We start from the raw sequence: 19,870 nt of genomic DNA on the forward strand, positions 1-19,870 counted from the left end.
GTTGGAGTCTCTATTCCGTCCATCCCTGGTTTGAATTTGACCCCATCTACATCTCCTTCTGTCCTTTCGCCAGGCCAAAAGACCAGTCTCCCTAGACCTCGGCCCCTCCCTTGTCCGCAGCCAACGCCCGAGCAGAAAGGAAACACAGATAGGGGTTTTCGCCCGGCGGGGGACGAGGGTAGTGTTCCGCTTGCCCCGTCCACTTGCTCGACAAGCGAGCGAAACCGTCGAGTGGCTGGCGCCAGCCAGGTGAGAGTCTCCGAGGTTGACAATAGCAAGGACGCACACGGCTTAGATCATGGCCAGCTCTCTGCTGGCCTTTATTCACTTGATTTGGTAAAGTACAAATCGGGCTGACCATCAACCTCCACCGGCCCCCCCTTCCTTCTCCTCCCGTCTCCATCTCCTTTCTGTCTCGTTTTTTTCGTGCTCCGCTCGCGTTGCTGCAGAGTTCAACAACATATGCCCAGACCGACCAGGCGCAGCCGAGGCACCCATAGAGGATTCATCCAGCCGCCAAATATGTTCCGTTTGTTTGTATGTAAAGTGCTTTGGGGTATCTGTTGGTACACAAAAATAGTGCGACAAAGGAAATTGAGTGAAAAAAGACTAGAGCAGTGTGTCGCAGGCCCCCTCCCCAAACCTTTTTTTTTTTCCTGTCCGAAAAGGGGAGGGGACGATGCCTCGCCGATGATGGGTTTGCCTCCCCCTTCTCCCTCGAAGGCCCGATGATGACACAAAAGAGAAAACGCCGTGGTTCCGACTGATCCTAACCCGAGTTTGTTCCCCGTGCCATGCGAAAAAAACAGAAGAGAGAAAAAAAAAAACCAAACAGGGTTGTTTAGCAAAAAATGAAAATGAGTGTGTTCCGTGAGTGGTGATGTCGTGCGATACCGCCGCAACGTCCAGGTCGCGGCGAGAGAACCTGTCTGCTGAAGATATTATGTCGTGTGTGATGGTGTTTCGTCAGGCCGTCAGCCACCGTCCGCAGGCAACTCGATGCCACTATCACGGTCCTGCGGCTGCGGCTCTTTGCTCCATTGCGGTGAAAGACTTCTCGGCGAGTCCATTGGACTGCTCGGTAACGAGACTGAGAACTCGTTCCTTGGCCCCCGCCCATCATCCTCATTCTCCTCCAGATATGCCGGGCGAAGGACCCGTGGGGGTAGCTCCACATCACTGGGGCGGACGTTGTATTCGAGCGCCTTCTTGCCCTCCTTGATGAGCTCCTCGGTCCAGTTCAGGCATCTCTTGATGCTCTGGTTGATCTTCTGGCTGTCGACAAGCAACTCCCTGTGCTTGGAAAGATCCAGCCGCAGGCGTTTTTCGTCCCGAGTACGACGCCGTTCGTCCCGGTCGGTGTCCATTTTGGGACTGGTAGGCGACGTCGAATCCGTCTCGGACAGCTCGGACGACTCAAACATCGATTCGTCCATGTCGCCCAAGTCGTCTTCCGCCTCGTCCTCGCTAAGGTCCGACAAGTCCAGGCCATCGATGCCGAGGCCCGCGGGCTTGGTTTCGGAAGGCACGCGGCTGGATGCAGCCGAAGGAGGGACTGACAGACGCCCAGATCGGGACAGCCTTTTGTACCTCCTCAGTTCTGCCGTCTGTTTCCGCAGCTGCCTTTCCAGAGACCTGTTAATGGCCTCCAAAGAAGCGTTGGTGATCTCCAAATCCTGCACCTTGCGCTCTCTTCTCGCATTGAGAACCATGTCGTTTAGCGGATCGCCGTGTGATGACTTGGTCGGGCTGTGGAGGTCGTCTAGATCCTTTGACTCATCAACCGAGTCCTCCTCCTCGTCGTCCTCCTCTAAATCATCGGCTGCCTGTATTATTGAAGCAATCGTAATGGGTTGTTGGGCAAAGAAGCTCTGTGCTGTCGGTGAAGCTATCTCGGAGGGGGTCGACGTTTGCGAAGCCATGAACCTAGACATGATCATGGCGTCCGTGGCTGGGGCCTCTGATCCGGCATGGCTGGCAACCTGCGAAAGGGCATCGGTACTCGTCCGACGTTTGTGAGATAGCGGTGCGAGCGGCGGCGGACTCGTCATCTGAGCTCGGCCGACAGCAAGGGGAGGTACGCCGTTGCTTTTGAGCAGCGGCGCAGACGTCGGGGGTTGTGCTGGCCTATTTGGTGAAAGGGGTCGCTGTGCCATCGAGAAGCCTCCGGCCGAGCCTGCCGATGTCCTATGCAGCTTGCCCGAGCCCGAGGCGACGGAACCGGTGCCCGATGCAGCAGACGAGGGCCGGAAGCCGGGCTGCAGATTGGGGGCGCCATTTGCGTAAAAGAACTTGCTCGGTGGCGGGTCCGGGACCGGGGCAAGAGGCAAGGAGTGAGATGGTGCGAGCGAAGGTGCCAGTGAGGGCGCCAGCACTGGTGTGAAACCGAGGCCGGGGGAGGTTGGCCTGTTCTTCTCGACGGCACTGCCATTGGCGTACATGAAAGTCGAGCCTCGCTGGGCGGGAGGCAGAGGTTTCGACTGGGCCTTTGGCTGGGGGGCAGCAGACTGGGAGGGCTTTGCCTCGCTGGCGTAGAAAAACTTGGAGTCGGGCGCATCGTTCCGACTGCTGACACTAGAAGGCGGGCTGAAGGTAACAACCTGGCGCCTCGGGGGCTCGAGTGTAGAGGGTTGGTGCTCCCAGTCGTTTCTTTCCGTGTTCGGAGTGCCGTTCGGGGTCGTGTTAGCACTGTTAACACGGCTCTGGCGACTTCCCGAACGAGGGGTGATGTTCGTAGCGGCGAGAAAGGGGGCCGGGGTATTCAGATCGTCCCTGGCGGCGCCGACGGCTGTATGAGAGTGGTGGTGGTTGGTATTGTTATTACTGGAGGGATCGTTTCGGCGACGGCCCAAGGGCGTCACGACGGGGGAGGGTTTCGCAGCGACTTTCGGGGTCAGGGGAGTGCGGCCCATTGCCTTTGCGCTGAGAGAAGGCATGGCGGGCTGGCGGGTGGTGGTGCTGCCCCCTTTCTCGTAGGGGGGCATTGTGGGCGTCGAGGAAGCGGAAGCGGACGCTGGCGATGAGGGTGATGGGGTGGGCGACGGCTTCGCTCGCGCGGCGTTGGGAGGGCGAGAGGGGCTCAGGACATTTTGGTCTCGTGTGCGGAGGGGAGTGCGCAGGCTGGAGGACAGGGCGGGCTGCCGACGTGTTGAGGCAGCGGAGGAGATTGGGGGCTGCGGCGGTGGTGTGGGCGTTGATGTCGGTGTCGAGGCCGTGGGAGGTGAAGGTGACGATGTTGTTGTGTTTGGGTGGGAATTGGAGGAGTTGGAGGAGTTGGAGGAGGAGGTGTCTGTGGTTGTGGTTGTTTTGGTGGTGGCAGCTGTGATGCGTCCGGGCCCGGTTATCGTTGGTGGGCCACTGGCAGCAACGGCGGCGGTCAGTGGTGTGGTGGGAGAATGACTAGGGAGATCAGCAGCAGCAGACTCGGTTGTATTAGACGAAGTGGGATTATTTGTGGTCCGAGGAGACTGGGCCGCTACGGACTTGCGACTGGCGAAGGGCGTGGGCGACGAAGAAGAAGATGCTGCTGCCGCCGCTGATGCTGTTACTCTTGGAGTTGGCGAAGGTGCTGCTGATGAGCGCTGCGATATTGATGTCAATGTCGATGTTGCCTGCGCCCGGTGAACAGATGCGACGGGGTTGTTGCGGGTGGCGGGCGAGATGGATGGCCTGATGTTTCTCCCTGGTCGGGACGAGTCGGACGGATGCTGCTGCTGCTGCTTGGGTTGTTGTTTCTGCTGGAGTAGATGTTTTGGGTGGTGCGGCTTAGTCTGCTGGGGGTGTGTTCTGCTGCTGGTGCTGCTGCGAGTATGCGGCGGTGGTTTCGACGTTAGATCATGTCTTGGTGACGAAGTCGAGGCATTGTTGTTTCTGCTGATGTTGCTGCAGCTGCTGGTGCCACTGTCGCTGCCGCCTCCAACACCCCCGACGGAGGTGAGAGAGCGCATTTTGGGGGAGGAGGGCCGCTGCCACTGCCCAAGTGCAGGCGGCCACAGGTGCTATGGTGTTGGAGGGGGTAAAAATGGGATGGGGAAAAGAGGTGAAAGTACCTAGCCCAGGCGTACCGCAGTTGCGAGGTGGTGGCGCGAGGACTGGTACTTGTGTGTGCCGCATTGGACGAAACCGGGTTCCCCTGGCTGTCGCTGGCCGTCCCCTGACCGTGGCTGTCTCTGGCAGCGTGTCACTGTCCCAACTCTCTCTCTCTCTCTCCCTACCTGCAGCCCTGGACACCAACTCTGGAAATAGTATCCGTAAACTTGCCCTTGTGTAAGGCCAATTTCCAAGTTTCACCCACCGGCCACGGTGGTGGTGGGGGGTTTGGGAGGGTCGTCCTGGGATTTCTGAAAGTGACGAGGGCTGTTGGAGAGCCTGCAATTCCGGCTCGGGACACGATACGGGACGTTGAATGTCGCTACAGTATGTCTAGCGTCCCCTTCCCCCGCCGACTCGTCGCCGGCGGTGAGGACGGCTGGGATTGGTGAGGGATGAAGAGATCTGTCTCGTGCCTGTGTCTATCGATTCTTTCTCGGACGGGTCGGACGGGCCTCTCATAGAAGAAAAGTAGGCTCCTCTCTGTGTAAAACGTCGACTACAGTTGAAACAATGCAACAGTGACCAGCTGGCACAAGTATGAGACATATGCCGCAGGGTGGTCTGCACGTACAACGAGATAAAATAAATGTGAGAAGGCAGACTCATCCAAAGTCGCAAGCGTCCTAGAAGATAAAGGCGAGACGCGGTATGGATGGAGGAGAAAGAGGGAAGGGAAACTGGACAGGAGGCAGACAGTCCACGATGTCAGAACAAAAAAGTAGTGCAAGCATGCAAAATGACATCGCTGGGCTCTCTGGAGACGATGTGTGCCTCTCTTCACCCGTGCAATTGGACCAGCTAATCAACCAAAGTGCGATCCGCGGTCCTATTCTATTTTCCCTCAATTTTGTGTGTGCGTCGCTCGTCGTCGGCCACCGTCAGTCTTCTCAATCGTCTTGTCCGCTTTCGCCATGTCGCGTTTCTCCATCTCTCATCTCGATTGGCATTTGTTTATTCATGCGTTGGCTGCCTGCATCTGGACGTGAACCTACACAGTAAAGTAAGAAACCCACTCTGCCTCGGCACCCAATCCTAGCCGACTGAGGACGAACGGGACTGCGGTCTTGTGGTTCGGGTGCTGTGAGTGGTTGATCCAGTCGTGCAGTAGCGGGGGACTGCCGGTGGTGACATGTCGGTGTTGTGTCTGCCTCTCTTCTTATTTTTCTTTCTTTCTTTTTTCCGCCCTATCTTTGTTATGGTCCGTGGGGTCCGTTGTTTTTCCCGGGTGTCTGGCTGGTTGCCCGGCTCGAAAGACTAGCGCGCTTCAGTACGTACTTCTTGCTTCTCTCCTCTCTCCCTAAAGGTACCTGCCCTACATCAGGTACCTAGGTACCTAGCTTAGTAGGGACTTTTCCATAGCGCCCTGTCAGTGAATCATTCCTCCAAATCCTTCAACGCTCCCTTCTAGCGCGTCATTCCGCCCGCCCTCGAACCCCGCCAGTGAACCCCGTGCACTCCCTGCCGCCGAGTTGAGCCAGCTGCCGGAAAAAGCTGACAAAGAATTCCATCTCTCGCAGTCAACTCCCAAAGCCAACAGCTTCGACATCTTCGAGATACGTACAAGCTTCACTTCACGACATCGTCATTCTCCTCCCGAGTGCACCCACCGCCATCACCACCACCTCCTTCTTCTCAACGGCCAAAACGGCCTACCACCCGCCCGCGCCATGGGCTACATCGGCGTCTCCCTCATCCTCGCCTCTGTTGTCTGGGTCATCGTCGCGCCCCCGCCATGGATACACCCCTTCATGCCGCCCTTCCTCCTGGCATGGCAGCACCCAAAGGCCCCGCCCGCTCTGCCGCCCTCGCAAAGACCGAAGTCCGAACCTTCAACGCCGGGAAGCGATGACTCGACGAAGCAGAACGGCCACGCGCCCGAGCCCTCGAAGGACAAGCTCGAGCAGCGACAGCAGCCGCCACCCCGCGATGCCCCTTCGACGCCGGCCCTCAATATCCCCGGGGACCATCCCGTTGCCGCACCCCCGTCCCTCAAGACCGTCCAGGACCGCGCCGCGATGCCTCCGCCCCCTCCTCCGCCAGTCATCCGCCGCTCGTCCCCGACTCCCGCACCTCCTCCCCCCATCCTCTTCGACCCGGAATCTGAAGAGCAAACGACACCCAAAGCCAAGCCCTACGTCTCCGCGCCGCCCGTCCCGTCCTTCAACCTCGAGGAACCCTCCCAAGCACCGCCACCGTCTTTGTTCCCTGCTAGCACCGCCGCGGCCCCGGGCAGAGGAAGCATGCCCCCGCCCCCGGCGCCCTCCTCGAACGTCAACATGATGCCGCCACCCGCGGCCCCCCGCGGCCCGGCGGCCCCGCCTCGCCTTGCCGCCTTCCCGGCCCTCAACTCCCCCCAACGCGCACGTGGCCCCGTTCCCAACCGCGCCCCTCCATCCTCCTCCTCCCTTGGCTCATCCCTCGCGCCGCCGCCTACCCACTCGGCCAAGGCCCCAAAGCCCACCCGCAAGGTCATCCTAACCCCGGGCCACTCTCCGCTCGACTGGGCGCGCATCTCAGGCCCCAACGCCGACTTGCGCAACCTCCCCGCCGACACCCCCTACCTCAAGGTCACGCCCTCGACCCTCAAGAAGATGACGGGCCGCAAGGGCAAGGACGCCTGGATGGCCCTCGGCGGGAGGGTCTACAACATCACCCCCTACCTACCCTACCACCCGGCTGGCATCCCCGAGCTGCTGAGGGGCGCGGGACGGGACGGCACCAAACTGTTCGGCGAGATCCACCCCTGGGTCAACTACGAGACCATGCTTTCCGCCTGTCTCGTCGGGCTCTTGGTCGAGGAGGACGAGGGTTCCAAGCCGAGCGCGATGGACGAGATGGACTAAAGGTCTTTCCCTTGCATAGTTTCGAGTCAAATATCTTCGTTCACAGATCCCTAGAGGCATATTAGTACATTCTGCGGGAGCAATGGCCTTTTTTACTACTTTATTCAACGGCCTGAGCCGCCTGCATGCAGATCCGGATATAGAGAGAGAAGAGAGAGAGAGATACCCCCCCTACAATAGAAGCAACGCTCAACAGCGAATGCAATCATACATCATTATCGGTCATCGTCGAGACGGCTACTCCCCCTCAACGCCTGCGGCCAAACTTGAACTTGAGCTCATCGTCGCTGTCGTCACTATCTGCAACTTCGATGGGCTTCCGGGTCGCTCGAGCTTTCTTCGCCGGGGGCTCCTTGGCCGGCGCGGCGGGCGCCGCCCTCTTTGCCCGCGTCTGTCTCTGCGACTGAGTCTGGGTCGTGTTCTGCGACTGTGTTGCCGTCGCTGCCGCGCGGGTACTTCTCGCCCGGAGCGCCGGTGTTGGTTCCGGTTCCGGTTCGGGCTCGGGCTCGGGCTCGGGCTCGGACCCCGGTTCAGGCTCAGGCTCAGGCTCCTCATCGGGCATCGCCTGATCCTCTTCCTCCTCGCTGTCGTCGCTGAGGACGATGCGCTGCTGTCGCAATGCCGGTCGAGAAGCCGGCGACGCAGCAGGCTCGGTCGCGTTCGTCCCGCTCTTCTGGATCTCACTACTTTTCTTCTTGCTCTGGCTGTCTTCGAGCCAGTAATCGTCCCCGATGCCGAACTCCTTTGTCTTGACATGTGTCAGGGGCACGATGACCTTCTGTGGTGGGCGTCCTGTAAGTTCGCCGCGCGTTCTGAAGCGCTTGAAATTCTTCCGCCCGTTCCACCGTGGATCCCACCTGCTGTTCTCGGCGTCTTGGTCGTGACTATTGTTGGCCGTTGGTTGACGGATGGGCATCTCCTCAACAATGTGCAGTCGACGGATTTCGCTCAGGTCTACGTCGTCGGGTAGATTGGCGAGGTCCTCCTTTTCTGCCTTGGCGCGAGCCTCCATTTCCTCACGTTGTTGGCGAGCAACGTCGAGGACGTCAATCTCTTTCTTAATCTTCTTCGCTTTGGGCACGGCCTTGGGATCGGGGGCTATCGTGGCCTCGGGGGACTTCTGGCGGGGGACAGCTTCCTCGCCAGCAGCGATCCGTCGGCGTTTTACCGCAGCAGCAGTCGGGATGATATCCTCGATGCTGTCGTCTTGGGCAGCGGGGCGCTTCCTTCGAGTTGATTTATGCGTCGTCTCGTTTGATGATTCTGCAATTTCCTCCGGCGGAGGTACTTCTTGGGACACGAACAGCCCTTCCTCCGGTTCGTCGTTTGCTGAGACGTTGGGCGGGGCACTTTCAGTCACCGGAGGGGTCATGGCCTCCTCTTCGTCATCATCGGCGTCGAATCCCGCAAATCGTCTTGTTGCTGCTCTCCGTACTCGGCTCTTGGCAGCAACTGTCTTGGAACCTGAGGATGATTCTAGGGTATTCTGAGAGACGTTTGGCTGATCAATGTCCATCGAGTTAGGATCCGCGTTCGCCTGTTGTTGGGGCGCCGTGTCCGAGGGTACTTGTGTAGGATCGACCTCCAGAGGCCGACGCAGAATGCCAGCATCGTTGATAAGGATAGCCTCGAGGAATTCGTTCTGCTCGATGGGTCTATGGTCCAAGCGGAGGGAGACCTGAGTGAAGAAATCGGCATACCAATCTACCGAGTCGCCTTTGCTGGGGATGAAACGGACAACAACCACACCTCGTCCTTCGCTTCCGTCTTCGAAGGAGCCGAGGCCCTTTTCACCAGCTTCTGTTTTTACGTAGAGGATGAAATCGTCGACTGTTGTTGAGTTTGGTTCCACATTGGTGTAGAGAGCTTTACCCTTGCTGTTGGTGATGGGTGCCAACAGCGTATTAAATTGCGCCTTGTCGTAAAAGATGAAAGTGTACCCCTCGAAGATTTCCTGGCGGGTCTCGTTCGGTGCGTACGCAGATGGCGGCCGCTCTACAGGCTCACCGCCACGAGGAGGCAGATGGCTCAATGGATCTGGCCAGCTCGCGTCAAAATCATCTTCCAAGGCAGAGGTAGCTGTGCCATTCCCGTCGGTAGAGGGTGTTGCTGCTGCGACAATCGCGTCGATGAACGAGTCGGTGACAATGTACCTTCCGTTGATGAGAGCTTGTAAACCTTTGGAAGTGTTTCGCTTTTTGGTGACAACGTGAGTCGTGTGCTGGATGTTGTAGTCGGCCGCCAACTTGACATCGAACTGCTCGAGCTCGGCACGTAGGCGGGAAAAGGGGTCGGCTTGGAGTTCCCGGCTCGAGAAGCTGAATGTGAGCACTACAGGGTGCCATGAGAGACTAGCAGGCCGTCAGTGTGAGGTTCCCCATGAATTACAACGGTATTCCCCGTACCGGAACATGTCAGGGCAGCCACCCATCTTAATTTCGGCCGCAGGTTCGGTGATGACATGCTTCTCGTCCTTGTATTTGTGTCCATCGACGGTCGTGCCGGTCTTTGTGCCCAAGTCTTCGATCATGACCGCAGATCGGTTTGAAAGATGTTGCTTTGCAGCTTGTTAGCGATTGGACGCTTTTCCGTTGGTGCGCGAGGCCATACGCTTGCGCCATCAGGCACCGTGCCGACCTCAATCGTGAGATGTTTGCGCGAGATGGTCTTGTGGGAGATGGCAAGTTGTCCCGCTGCGTCTGTCAGCGATATGTTTCGGTAATCGTCGTGGAGAGATTGCGCATACGTTCAGAAGCTGTCCGGCCGAAGAGGTATCGCTTTCCAGGCCGGAGCCAGAGTCGCCTGCCTGTATTAAATCGCGTCAGCCGTTTGTCGCGTTCTGCTTTTTGTGGGAGGTTCTGGATGGTTATACCCTGAAATACATCGCCGTCCGTCTCCAAGAGCCACATCGCGGTTTGCTCCTTTTGCCAGCTAGAGCAGTCCGCAGATTTCTGCGCAGTTGAGTTGCTGGCTGTAGCGCGGAGGCTCGGTTGTCGCGACGGGAGTAAGTTTGTGGTGGGGAAGTTGGACGGCGTGCCCGCGTCCCAAGCAGCTCGGGAAAGTGACGCCGTGTCACGTGCCCTCTTCCAGGCAGCAACTCCCTTCCCTTCTTATCTTCCAGGTTTCCTCCACTCTTTTTGGGATGTAAGTGTTTGCGAAAATTAGAATTCAGGTATGTGAAACTTCATGTAAGTATAGCAACTGTCATCGTGAATGTCATATGACATGCTGTAATAGGCAACTGTTGGGTCACAACATCACATGGGGGACTCTATTACCATACCTAGGGGAAGAAGGCCGCACTTGGAGGGAGTCTTAAGCCATGGTTTCAATGCAATGAATGTCCTTGCTATCATTTTTTTAGTGCTTGGCCGTTCTACTTGCTGGCGTTATTGCCTTGCCGCCGTCGCTCACTATGACACCCAGAATCCAGCAGTTGACGAGGAAAAATCCCACGGATGACACGAACAGGCCCGGAAAGAAAGTGTTAACCCCCAAGAACTCGAGTTGGAATCCTTGCTGCAACCAAGCTGCCTGGGACACAATCCACAAGGCCAGTGCGGTAACTCCCAGCTTGGGGTTTTTGAGGAACGAGGAGTTGGGAAGGTAGATGGGCAAGAAAACCATGTACCAGAGGAAGTACTGCTTTGACGTCAGAGATGAACTGCAAGTGTTTTGGGGACTGCAAATCCTTACCTGGCTGGTGCAGACCTTGTTAAAGGTCACAAAGGCGAACGTCTGAGCCATCATAGAGGTTGCGAGGTCTTTTTTAGCCAGGATAAGCGGGATGAGGACGGTCGAGAGGAGGATCTGGGGGAGGAACGCAACAGACTCGATGCGGATGGTCGCTGTCGAGGGAAACGCCGAGGTCAGATACAAGAGAATGTTGTACGGGCTGAAGTTGTGGCGGTGGTCAATTCTTGTGACGTGATGGAAGTATGTGTGCACCAAGAATGGCGTCCCGTATCTGGGCCGATAGTCAGCTCAGGTCAAGATTGCACGCCCATAACCACTTACATGGAGTACATGACGATATTCAGACTCATGAAGGTCGCCAGGCTGACGACGGCCAACTTGATCCTCTCTGGACTCAAGAAATTTGCGACAGCTTTGACCAGAGTCGTCCCATGGATACCAGAGCTCCTCCTGCCGAGAGTCTCATCATCCATCCACCACACAATGGCCGGTGCGTAAATGAAGGGATAGATCTTGAAGTGAACCCCAAATCCAAGGAGTAATCCGGCCAACGAAATTCGCCCCTCAAGCACAGCCCAGAGGAGCGCCATGACCGTCACGCCAAGCAAGCCTTCGGAGCTTCCTCGTGTGCTGATCGTCGCGACCATAGGGTTCAGTAGCCAGATGCTGGCGAACTTCAACGCTCTCGCCTGACCCACTCCTCGTCTCTCCAGGATGCGCACGATGTAATACCCGGCCAGTAAGTCGGCAGCAGCGAAGACGAACTTCCCAAACGCGAACCAAGCCTGAGACGACGCCGTGGGGACGAGCATCCACGCCAGGAGAGGGGTGTAGCGATAGGTCTCGCGGTCATAGGGCGAGCGCCCCTGTGCGGTAAAGCGAGCCGCGTCTGTGAAGACCAGGTAGTCGATATCGGTGTACTTGACCGCCGAGTGGGCATCCTGCCAGAGTCCGTAGTAAAGCATTGCCACACGGAGCACCGCGGCGGTCGTAAAGAGCGGCACGGGCCGGAAGAGGGCGTCGAGGCCAGCCATGTTGGAACGGAGCGATGATTCTTGCTGCGGCTTAGAATGCCAACCGATTTTTGTATCTCTGGTTGGATCGATTGGTGCAAAAGACCATTGGATCCCCTTTCAACACCAACAATGGCGCGTTGCGATGATCGTTGGAGGGTTTACAGTGTACTAAGGTATGTAGCTTCCATGATTGATAGCTGGGATGGGAAATTTGAGTGACGTGGGCAGAACCGGCAAAGCCCCTGGCTTTTCGGGGAGCTAGAGTGTGCTGGATCCACACCCCGGGTGCTGCATCTACAGAAGCACCCCCACTAAATTCAATTCTGACCCTGCATCTCACACCAACACCAACATCGCTCAGTGACTTCATCGCAGGTCTCACTCACCCTTCGTCAACCCCGGCCTGCCACCTCAAACCCAGGATGTCTAAGAGAGATCGCGATGGCAAAATGCGGGCCTACGAACCCAAGCAGAAGCCGGCAGCCCCCGAGTCGCAGTTCACCCCCATGTTCATGAACTTTCGCAATGAGCTCGACCAGCACCACGACCGGAGGGAACGTGTTATCAAAGCTTCGAGAGACGTCACAGCCTTGAGCAAGAAGATGTGAGAATATGCCGCCCCATATTCATTTGGGCTTGGCTAACACGAAATCAGCATCTTTACCTGCCAAAGGTGATACTCAGTCCACGGTCCCTTGATCGACCCAAGACTCTAGAGAAGAAGGCACCAGTGTCAATTACTGACTCTCGGCAGGGTCAACAAGCTGGGCGACCTCCCCAACTTCGCAACTAAGGAAATCGCCACCCGTATGGAGGAGATTAAGAACCACCTCACCGCGATCGAGCCCGACATCCAGGGCATCAACCGCTACCGCTACGCCTACTCCCTCCGCTGCCTGGAGGAGCTGGTCGAGGCCCTCTCCTTCTCCCACTACCTCCGGACCCAGACCCTCATCAGCCCCGAAGAGACGGCCGCCGCGGTGCCAGCCAACGTCTCCATTACCGAGAACGACTACATGTACGGCCTCTTCGACCTATTTGGCGAGATGATGCGCTTCGCCACCGTCACCACCGCCCAGACGGGCCAGTTGGCCGGTATTGAGGGCCGCAACATCCTGCAGGACATTCACGAGCTGAGCAGTTGCTTCGAGATCCTCCCGGAGATCCCGACAAAGGACTTCAGGGGCAAAATGGAGGTCATGCGGCAGTCGGTGCGCAAGGTGGAGAAGCTGGGCTATGGGTTGGCCATCCGGGGTACGGAACGGCCCAAGGGCTGGGTGCCGGACATGAAAGAGGACTTTGATCCTTCTTCATTGGATTGAAGCTTTCGCTGGATACTATCATACGAGGAGCAACACGATGTCTCGGGAGCGCGCAACAAAGGGCGGCAAGAGGAGGTCTTTGTTAAAAAGGAACGTGGGGCTTCAAACCATGTTGTTGTTTATTGTTGTTCCTACCGCCTGTCTGCACACTGGCCCACGATGAAATATGACAGCATCTACGAAACTCTCTTTTTCAACCATTAACGCAGTTAAGAATGGGTTCAAATCACTTCTCGTTTGACTATCAAAAACCTGCTTGTGAAATGCCCCCCCCCCCCCCCCCCCCCCCCCCCACCCCCCCCGGAAATTCAATCGAACGGCATCTATTGAAGCCAGCTTCATCCGTCTCAGTGTTTCCTTTCTTTTTGTGGTCATCACTATCATTCCCAACATCCTTTCTGAACGCCAATTTAAGCACCTCCTCTCAACATCCATTCTCGGCATTCTTATTCCGTCAAGCTTATTTCGTTTTACCATGTCTGCCCGGATGGGTCTCGCTCGTGTTTTGACGCTCGCCCTTCTCGCCTACCTTCTTCTTCTTTGCTTGAACTGCTCCGATTTACTGCTCTACGTTCTCTCATTCTTCTCCGTCTACTACTTCCTCTACTGGCTCAAGCGTTGCTTCTCCTACTTCTTCTCATTCTGGCTTAACTGCGTCGGCTTCTTCTCCTCCGTCGTCTTTTGCTTGGTTTTCAGTTGGTGTACTGTCATCTTCATCCTCCTTCTGGTCTCCGACCCTGCCTACTCCTACAAGCATCACGGTTCTCTGTGGCCAGCATTGTCCGAGAAGGGTCAGCAGGCTTTGTAAGGGTAAGACTGTTCCCGTTTCTCCATACTTTCGATTACGGTAAAATAACGCTCTTTCGTCTAGTCCCATCGTTTTGTCGCTGGTTTGTGAAAATATCGCGTCTCGGAACGACCACTTCGATCATCATGGCCCATGGGACGGGGATGTAGGGGCCGCGGGTCGCTTCCGAGATGCTACTACCATCCTGCCGACGGACAGAGTCCGTCTCGAACTGTTCTACAGCAACTTCACTCCTACGCGACAAGAAGACATGGATTTGGATGGACTCATGGACCGTTCGTATCAAGTTGCAAGGACTTTCAGGCGCTTGCAGTCGTTGAGTATTCCGAAGCCGACAGAAAGCTCTTTTGTCGGACTCGACAACTAGTAGCGGGGCAAACAGCCGACACTCATGGACAGAGTCCGCACTTTTTTATTGATGCTGTTGATGGAAAATTTGCTGTCATTTTCGTCATGTTTTTTGGGTTGCTGTTATTCTAAATATGCTGCTGGTTGCAAAATAAGTAGATTTCTCTTTGCATGTGTATGCCTTGTCTCTACGGATGACCAGCAAATCGCCCTCCCTATGATTAAAAACCACGAGCGCGACCGGAGTCAATAATCTGAAGAGCACCCAATCTGCGTGTTTGAGTGGTAGCAGAAAGCATACTTGGAAATTTGAGCTGGCAAAGCTACGAAATTGCATAGTTGTCATCAAACAGTGGAGTTATTGGCATTGAAGATTCACGGGCAAGCCCAACTACCTAACTCAATGGAGAGGCCCCTCTCGCGCTCACGGCAGCCGGGCCACCCATTGCTTCAAGTCGGATGAGAGTTGGTGAGCCGGGTAAAGGCGAGTAGGGCGAGCAAGAGTGGGCTGGAGTATGCTGCCTTGCTAGGCAGCTAAGCAACAATGAAGATCGCGCGCAATCCTGTTCCCTCACCGTAGTGTGGCGCACAAAGCCTGCGAAGCTACAGCTGCCGCTCTAAGTTCGGGTTCAATGATGACATCTATTCTCGTCTATCCTAATTGATATTAGGTAGGTAGGTAGGTATCCCCTCGCTGATGATCAGCCAAGCTGTCATTCTCTACCGGAGAGAATCAGAGCTTCCCGTCACGTGGAGCTTGCATGGTCTGTGCGCGGCCTGTAAAATCTTTCCACAATGCCCCTCATTGAGTCACTGCCCCTCCATTACCTTACCTACCCCTCATTCCACCCCTACGGCTTTTCGGAATTGCCCTCCATCACCAATTCTGACAAACACCAGCATCATGGAAGACGCAAGCGCCCCCACGTCGAAGAAGGGCGCGAAGAAGGCCGAGGCCAAGGCGAAGAAGGAGGCCCTGAAGGCCCAGCGCGCTGCCGAACTCGCCGCCGCCGCCGCCGCCAACCTGAACCTCGAGGACGACCCCGCCAAGGACAACTATGGCAACAGTCAGACCACGACCCCGCCCTTCAGCAAGGACGCCGAAGAAGTCGAAATCCGTTCCCTTGACGAATCCTACAATGGCAAGACGGTCATCGTGCGTGCCTGGCTCCAAAACTCTCGCGTCCAGAGTGCCAAGATGGGCTTTGTCGAGCTCCGCAAGGGGGGCAACTGGAACATCCAGGGAGTCGTACTGGCCTCCGAGGAGGAGCCCATTGTCAGTCGACGCATGGTCAAATGGATTACCAGCATCAACCCCGAGAGCTTCGTTGCTGTTGAAGCCAAGGTGAAGCAACCTCTCGAGCCCGTCAAGAGCTGCCGAGTCTCGGGACTCGAGCTTCACATCACAAAGTGCTTCGTCCTCGCGCCGGCTCCCACCATGCTTGGCATGACCCTGGGCGCTGCAAGCCAGCCCATCGTCAACTTCAGCGACGAGAAGGCCCAAGCGGGAGATGTTGACGCCGAGAAGGCTGCTAAGCCCGCTGCCGAGACTACGACGCCAGCCGCCAGCATGCTCACCCATCTTGACAACATTGCCATGCACAAGCGCGCTCCTGTTCAGCAGGCCATTGCGGTATGTCGATATTCATGATGGACTATGATCCGGATGCTCATTGACTCGTCATAGGACATCCGCATTCAAGTGAAGAGAATCTTCCGTTCATACCTCGAAGACCGCGGATTCAAGGAATTTGAGCCGCCTTGCCTTATCGGCGCAGCGTCCGAGGGCGGTGGCAATGTCTTCCGACTCGCATACTTCGGCGAGGAGGCTTTCCTCGCCCAATCGCCTCAGTTCTACAAGCAATTCGAGATTGCAGGAGGCAGAGAGCGTGTGTTTAGCATCGGTCCCGTCTTCAGAGCTGAAAACTCCAACACCCCGAGACACATGACCGAGTTCACGGGCCTTGATGTTGAGATGGAAATCAAGCATTCCTACACCGAGGTTCTTACCACATTGGAGGGCGTGTTGTTGTCCATCTTCCGTGGTATCCAAGGTCAGTTCTCATGCACACAGCCGTTCCCGATGTTCTGTTACATGCCCTAACCGCATTTGCTGCCAATACAGAGCGATGTGCGGACGAAATCGAAACGGTTCGATCCGTCTACCACTCGGAACCGCTCCTCCTTCCCGAGCCCGGCAAAGAAGTCCGCTTGACCTTCGCCGAGGCACAGAAGCTTCTGCGAGAAGAAGGCCCCGCCGAATTTGCAAACGTACGGGACGATGAAGATATGAGCACCCCCCAAGAGAAGGCTCTTGGTGAAGTCGTACGTCTCAAGTACAAGACGGACTTTTACGTCATTGACAAGTTCCCTGAGACGGCTCGGCCGTTTTATGCCAAGGTTGATGATGCGGGTACCACGGTTGGAGACGGTGTTCGTGTCACGAATGCCTTCGACTTCTTCATCCGTGGACAGGAGGTGCTCTCCGGCGGTCAACGTATTCACGACCCGGCTGAACTCGAGGACCGTATCCGCGCCAAGGGTGTTGACCCTGAAAGCGGCGGCATCAAGGAGTACCTTACAACGTTCCGCCAGGTCGGTGTGCCGCCGCATGGTGGAGGTGGTATTGGTCTTGATCGTGTGGTTGCTTGGTTCCTGGCATTGCCCAGCGTTCACCTCGCAGCGTACTACCCTCGCACTCCCAAGAGACTGCTGCCGTAAGGCGTCTGAGAAGGACGTTGACTTCGGTGGACCATAGGGTGCACATTGTGCAAAATGCGGAAGGCGGTTCATTCGAAATGGAGGTGATAAAACTTGTCACCTCGGTGCATTTCGTCGAACTCTTGAGGTGGAAAAGTCGAGGTGGCTCAAATTCTAGCGCCAAGGCCGTGCGTAGAAGCAGAAGACTCATCAACATGACAACCATTCTAAACAACCACCTTGGGTCTCTTGCCAAAGGTACTGCCTGTTTGCACTACGTTGATGTGCTCTGACAAAAACAATGAAATTGATGACCGGGTAAGCAGGTAGCCTTTTAAGAGTCTTATCCTGCAGGCTTGACGACCCCTCGCTCCGAGTGTAACACTTGGAAATTGAATGCATCACCGGCAAGGCAAACGATGCAGACCACATGGGAAGGAATTTCTAATCACTGAGCCGCCATAGCCTTCGCTTTCGCTTTACCAATGCTCTCATGGATCCCACTGGGGGAGAAAATGCGGATTCAGGGGTAAATCTTTCTTGCGTTGGTAAAAGTTCCATGCTGAGAGATGCTTTTGTGAGACTGGAGACAAGATGTTCAGGTCGTCAGTCCTCGTTCCGTTCCCTCAGTCAGCTTGCATAACCAGTTTTTCGAAAACCAGAGCTAGAAAGTCTCGTTTGTAAGGTTTCCTGTCTTCTTCAAGCTCGTTGGTTCAACCTGATTAAATTATGGCTCGGGAAGAAGATAAGAGACAGTGCTTCAAGTCTCCATGGGAAAAGGCCCCGAGACCGCGATCCTCATCAGTGACGAGGGCTTTCATGCTTCTGTTGGCTACCATGCTCCTTCGCGCGGGAGGACTCGCTTCTACGGCTGTTGCTCGACGTATCGAAGTCTTCGAGTTCGGGGAGGACTTGTGCGTAGCTTGATGCAGCAGGCAAGGTCCCAAACTGGTCGTCATAGTAGACGGTTGGCGGTGTAACGTATTGCTGTTGTTGTTGCCCTCCATATAGTCGTTCGTAGGCGTGGACATCGTCCGCTGCACTCGACCTATGTGTCGGAGGTCGGTTAGGACCTAGAAGCCTCGAGGCATAGAGCATGCGCTCTTGGCGACTGTATGCTACCTCGGCTAACCTGTCGTCTTGGGTATAATTCCTATTGATATGAGTTTCAGTTGGAATTAGCTAGAGCAGGTTGTTAAATATCATCGTACCTCGCACTTCCTGTTCTGCTTTCCCAGGACGGATCGTTCGAGATACTGCTTGACGCCCGAGCTCGATGGGTAGTGCTGTGTTCAGAGTCCGGGGCTGGCCGAAACTCCCTAGTGAGACTAGGGAATCCAACGTTCTCCGAATTGAAAGCTGTTCTGATTTGATCAAAGGTGTCACTCAAAGGAACAATGTATGCATGTCCTAGATGGTTTGAGCCTACGACGTGGCCATAAACCTCGAATGACTTTTGATCCACAACGATTGAGCCGCATTCGCCTGGGAAAACTCCTGGAAAAAGGAGAGGTTAGCTAGAAAAAATAAACAGAAAAGACGACTCAACGAATGCACCTTTAGGCGAAGTTAGGAGCATAGTCCATGCTCTGCACATTTGTTGTCCGGGGCGTGACCCGATATAACTCATTCCATGCAAAATCTCTCCGCTCCTGACTCCTTTTATACCTGACACCATGACGACAGGTGTAATGCCGGTTGGTGGAAAATTTATCGTAGCCTGAAGCCGGATCCATGTGTTTTGCCTCGCGTGGATCAAATTGTGGCGCCGTGAACTCGATGTTGCTTCATCCACACTCATGATGGCCCAATCTAGGTAGGGACTTGTTTTATCTGGCGCGACAGTGCTTTGAATGCGTTGTCCTTGCACAAAAGTGGGTGTCGAGCAGTCACGGCCACTCTCCCTCGGCGAGGCTCGCGAATCTTGCTCCGCTGATTGTTCGGCAGGCGCTCCAACTGTGTGACTTAGGGTAATGGCCAACGAACTCCCATGATGGGATTCAGTTGGAATCACGGGACTCGTGCTATAGCTTTTATTGAGTGGCTCATAGTAGCCCTTGCTGATGCTCTCAAACTCGTAACTGTCTTCTGAATCGTCGCTCTCGTAAAGCCAGAGGTCTTCATCCTCTTCAACGCTAAGGTGAATCCGTTAGCATTATTTCCCACTCATACAAGTATACTAACCTATGCGTAGCTGCTGTATCAGGGAGCCTCTTATCAAAGAGATGCTCAGCTGTGAGTAGTCGCAGAATGCCATCGATTTCGATGGTCAGACCAATAGTTGCCTTACGACCGTTGTATTCAGCCAAAGCCCCGCACCAGGTAATGGATGATAACAGATGGACCTCAGCCAAGTCACTGTCTAATGCGGCATTGCGAATTGTCGGGTTTGCTTCTGAAGGATAGTAATATACCCAAAATTCAGGAAGGGAGGCTGTCGTTCTCGTACGCGCGCCACTTATTATAGCCGGGAGACGTTCACGTAACCGGGAATGACTGGCACACCGAATTCGAGCCAAGAACTCATTGTCAAACAGAGACATCAAGTCGGAAACATTCTCTTGTCTGCAAAGGACAAGGATAGACGGTTTGGCTTCTTCCAACGTGGGGCCTACCATAGCCGGGTGGTAGTTGATATTGTGAGCCACATCCTGAAGTTTGTCGTGCTTGTCAACGGCTTTTTTGAAGTGTTCTGTAACAAATTCAAATCTTCTGCTGTGGTAGGTAGTTGGAAATGCCAGACGAGGCCAAATCTTCTTCCTGGTCCTTCTATTTAGGGGAATTGGCGTGCCGGGATCATGTTCCTGGACAGTCGATGTGGTGGGCGTTGTGCTGGCTGCAGTGCCGAACGCCGTAGTCTGGCCGCTGTTTTCCTGGTTCCCAGTAGTCTGAGAATCCAGACGCTTTGAAAGAAGAATGGGAACGCATGTTGTTGACCCTTCTGGGGAAATAGTACCCTCTTTGGCCAGGGTACGGTCTTGGGATTGCTTCGTCTCAATCAATGTGGGCGTAGAATAAACATCCATATTGTGTCGATAGTTGTTT

At 55.6% G+C, this 19,870-nt stretch overlaps 8 protein-coding genes across 8 annotated transcripts; 4 read left to right on the forward strand and 4 right to left on the reverse strand.

The window, feature by feature from the left end:
- Positions 1-809: 809 nt before the first annotated feature.
- CDEST_12719 (uncharacterized protein) lies at positions 810-3,947 on the reverse strand (the record flags this gene model as incomplete). The annotated part of the gene is made up of 1 exon (XM_062928875.1): positions 810-3,947. The coding sequence occupies one exon, from the start codon at positions 3,945-3,947 to the stop codon at positions 975-977; it is 2,973 nt and encodes a 990-aa protein (XP_062784926.1). The 3' UTR covers positions 810-974.
- A 1,043-nt stretch (positions 3,948-4,990) lies between these two features.
- CDEST_12720 (Putative cytochrome b5-like heme/steroid binding domain, cytochrome b5, heme-binding protein) lies at positions 4,991-6,936 on the forward strand. Its single transcript, XM_062928876.1, has one exon. The coding sequence runs from the start codon at positions 5,760-5,762 to the stop codon at positions 6,933-6,935; it is 1,176 nt and encodes a 391-aa protein (XP_062784927.1). The 5' UTR covers positions 4,991-5,759; the 3' UTR covers position 6,936.
- Positions 6,937-7,182: 246 nt separating this feature from the next.
- CDEST_12721 (Putative forkhead-associated (FHA) domain, SMAD/FHA domain superfamily, nibrin, second BRCT) lies at positions 7,183-9,844 on the reverse strand (the record flags this gene model as incomplete). Its single annotated transcript, XM_062928877.1, has 5 exons — positions 7,183-9,286; positions 9,341-9,492; positions 9,546-9,628; positions 9,682-9,741; positions 9,808-9,844. 5 exons carry the CDS (start codon positions 9,842-9,844, stop codon positions 7,183-7,185), a joined length of 2,436 nt encoding a protein of 811 aa, XP_062784928.1.
- Positions 9,845-10,294: 450 nt separating this feature from the next.
- Positions 10,295-11,844, reverse strand: CDEST_12722 (Putative GPI mannosyltransferase 1). Its single transcript, XM_062928878.1, has 3 exons — positions 10,953-11,844; positions 10,632-10,902; positions 10,295-10,577 (listed from the first exon to the last, which is right to left on the reverse strand). Exons 1-3 carry the CDS (start codon positions 11,663-11,665, stop codon positions 10,296-10,298), a joined length of 1,266 nt encoding a protein of 421 aa, XP_062784929.1. The 5' UTR covers positions 11,666-11,844; the 3' UTR covers position 10,295.
- A 144-nt stretch (positions 11,845-11,988) lies between these two features.
- On the forward strand, positions 11,989-13,198 carry CDEST_12723 (Putative Translin family). Its single transcript, XM_062928879.1, has 3 exons — positions 11,989-12,251; positions 12,303-12,320; positions 12,402-13,198. The coding sequence occupies exons 1-3, from the start codon at positions 12,070-12,072 to the stop codon at positions 12,967-12,969; spliced, it is 768 nt and encodes a 255-aa protein (XP_062784930.1). The 5' UTR covers positions 11,989-12,069; the 3' UTR covers positions 12,970-13,198.
- Positions 13,199-13,444: 246 nt separating this feature from the next.
- CDEST_12724 (uncharacterized protein) lies at positions 13,445-13,777 on the forward strand (the record flags this gene model as incomplete). The annotated part of the gene is made up of 1 exon (XM_062928880.1): positions 13,445-13,777. One exon carries the CDS (start codon positions 13,445-13,447, stop codon positions 13,775-13,777), a length of 333 nt encoding a protein of 110 aa, XP_062784931.1.
- A 1,183-nt stretch (positions 13,778-14,960) lies between these two features.
- Positions 14,961-19,475, reverse strand: CDEST_12725 (uncharacterized protein; the record flags this gene model as incomplete). The annotated part of the gene is made up of 6 exons (XM_062928881.1): positions 14,961-15,756; positions 15,811-16,167; positions 16,236-17,978; positions 18,037-18,322; positions 18,383-18,960; positions 19,441-19,475. 4 exons carry the CDS (start codon positions 19,473-19,475, stop codon positions 17,627-17,629), a joined length of 1,251 nt encoding a protein of 416 aa, XP_062784932.1. The 3' UTR covers positions 14,961-15,756; positions 15,811-16,167; positions 16,236-17,626.
- On the forward strand, positions 15,030-16,846 carry CDEST_12726 (Class II Aminoacyl-tRNA synthetase/Biotinyl protein ligase (BPL) and lipoyl protein ligase (LPL); the record flags this gene model as incomplete). The annotated part of the gene is made up of 3 exons (XM_062928882.1): positions 15,030-15,758; positions 15,813-16,179; positions 16,251-16,846. The coding sequence occupies 3 exons, from the start codon at positions 15,030-15,032 to the stop codon at positions 16,844-16,846; spliced, it is 1,692 nt and encodes a 563-aa protein (XP_062784933.1).
- Positions 19,476-19,870: the final 395 nt, after the last annotated feature.

The sequence above is a fragment of the Colletotrichum destructivum genome, chromosome 8, assembly GCF_034447905.1.
Source record: "Colletotrichum destructivum chromosome 8, complete sequence".
NCBI classification, from domain to species: Eukaryota; Fungi; Ascomycota; class Sordariomycetes; order Glomerellales; family Glomerellaceae; genus Colletotrichum; species Colletotrichum destructivum.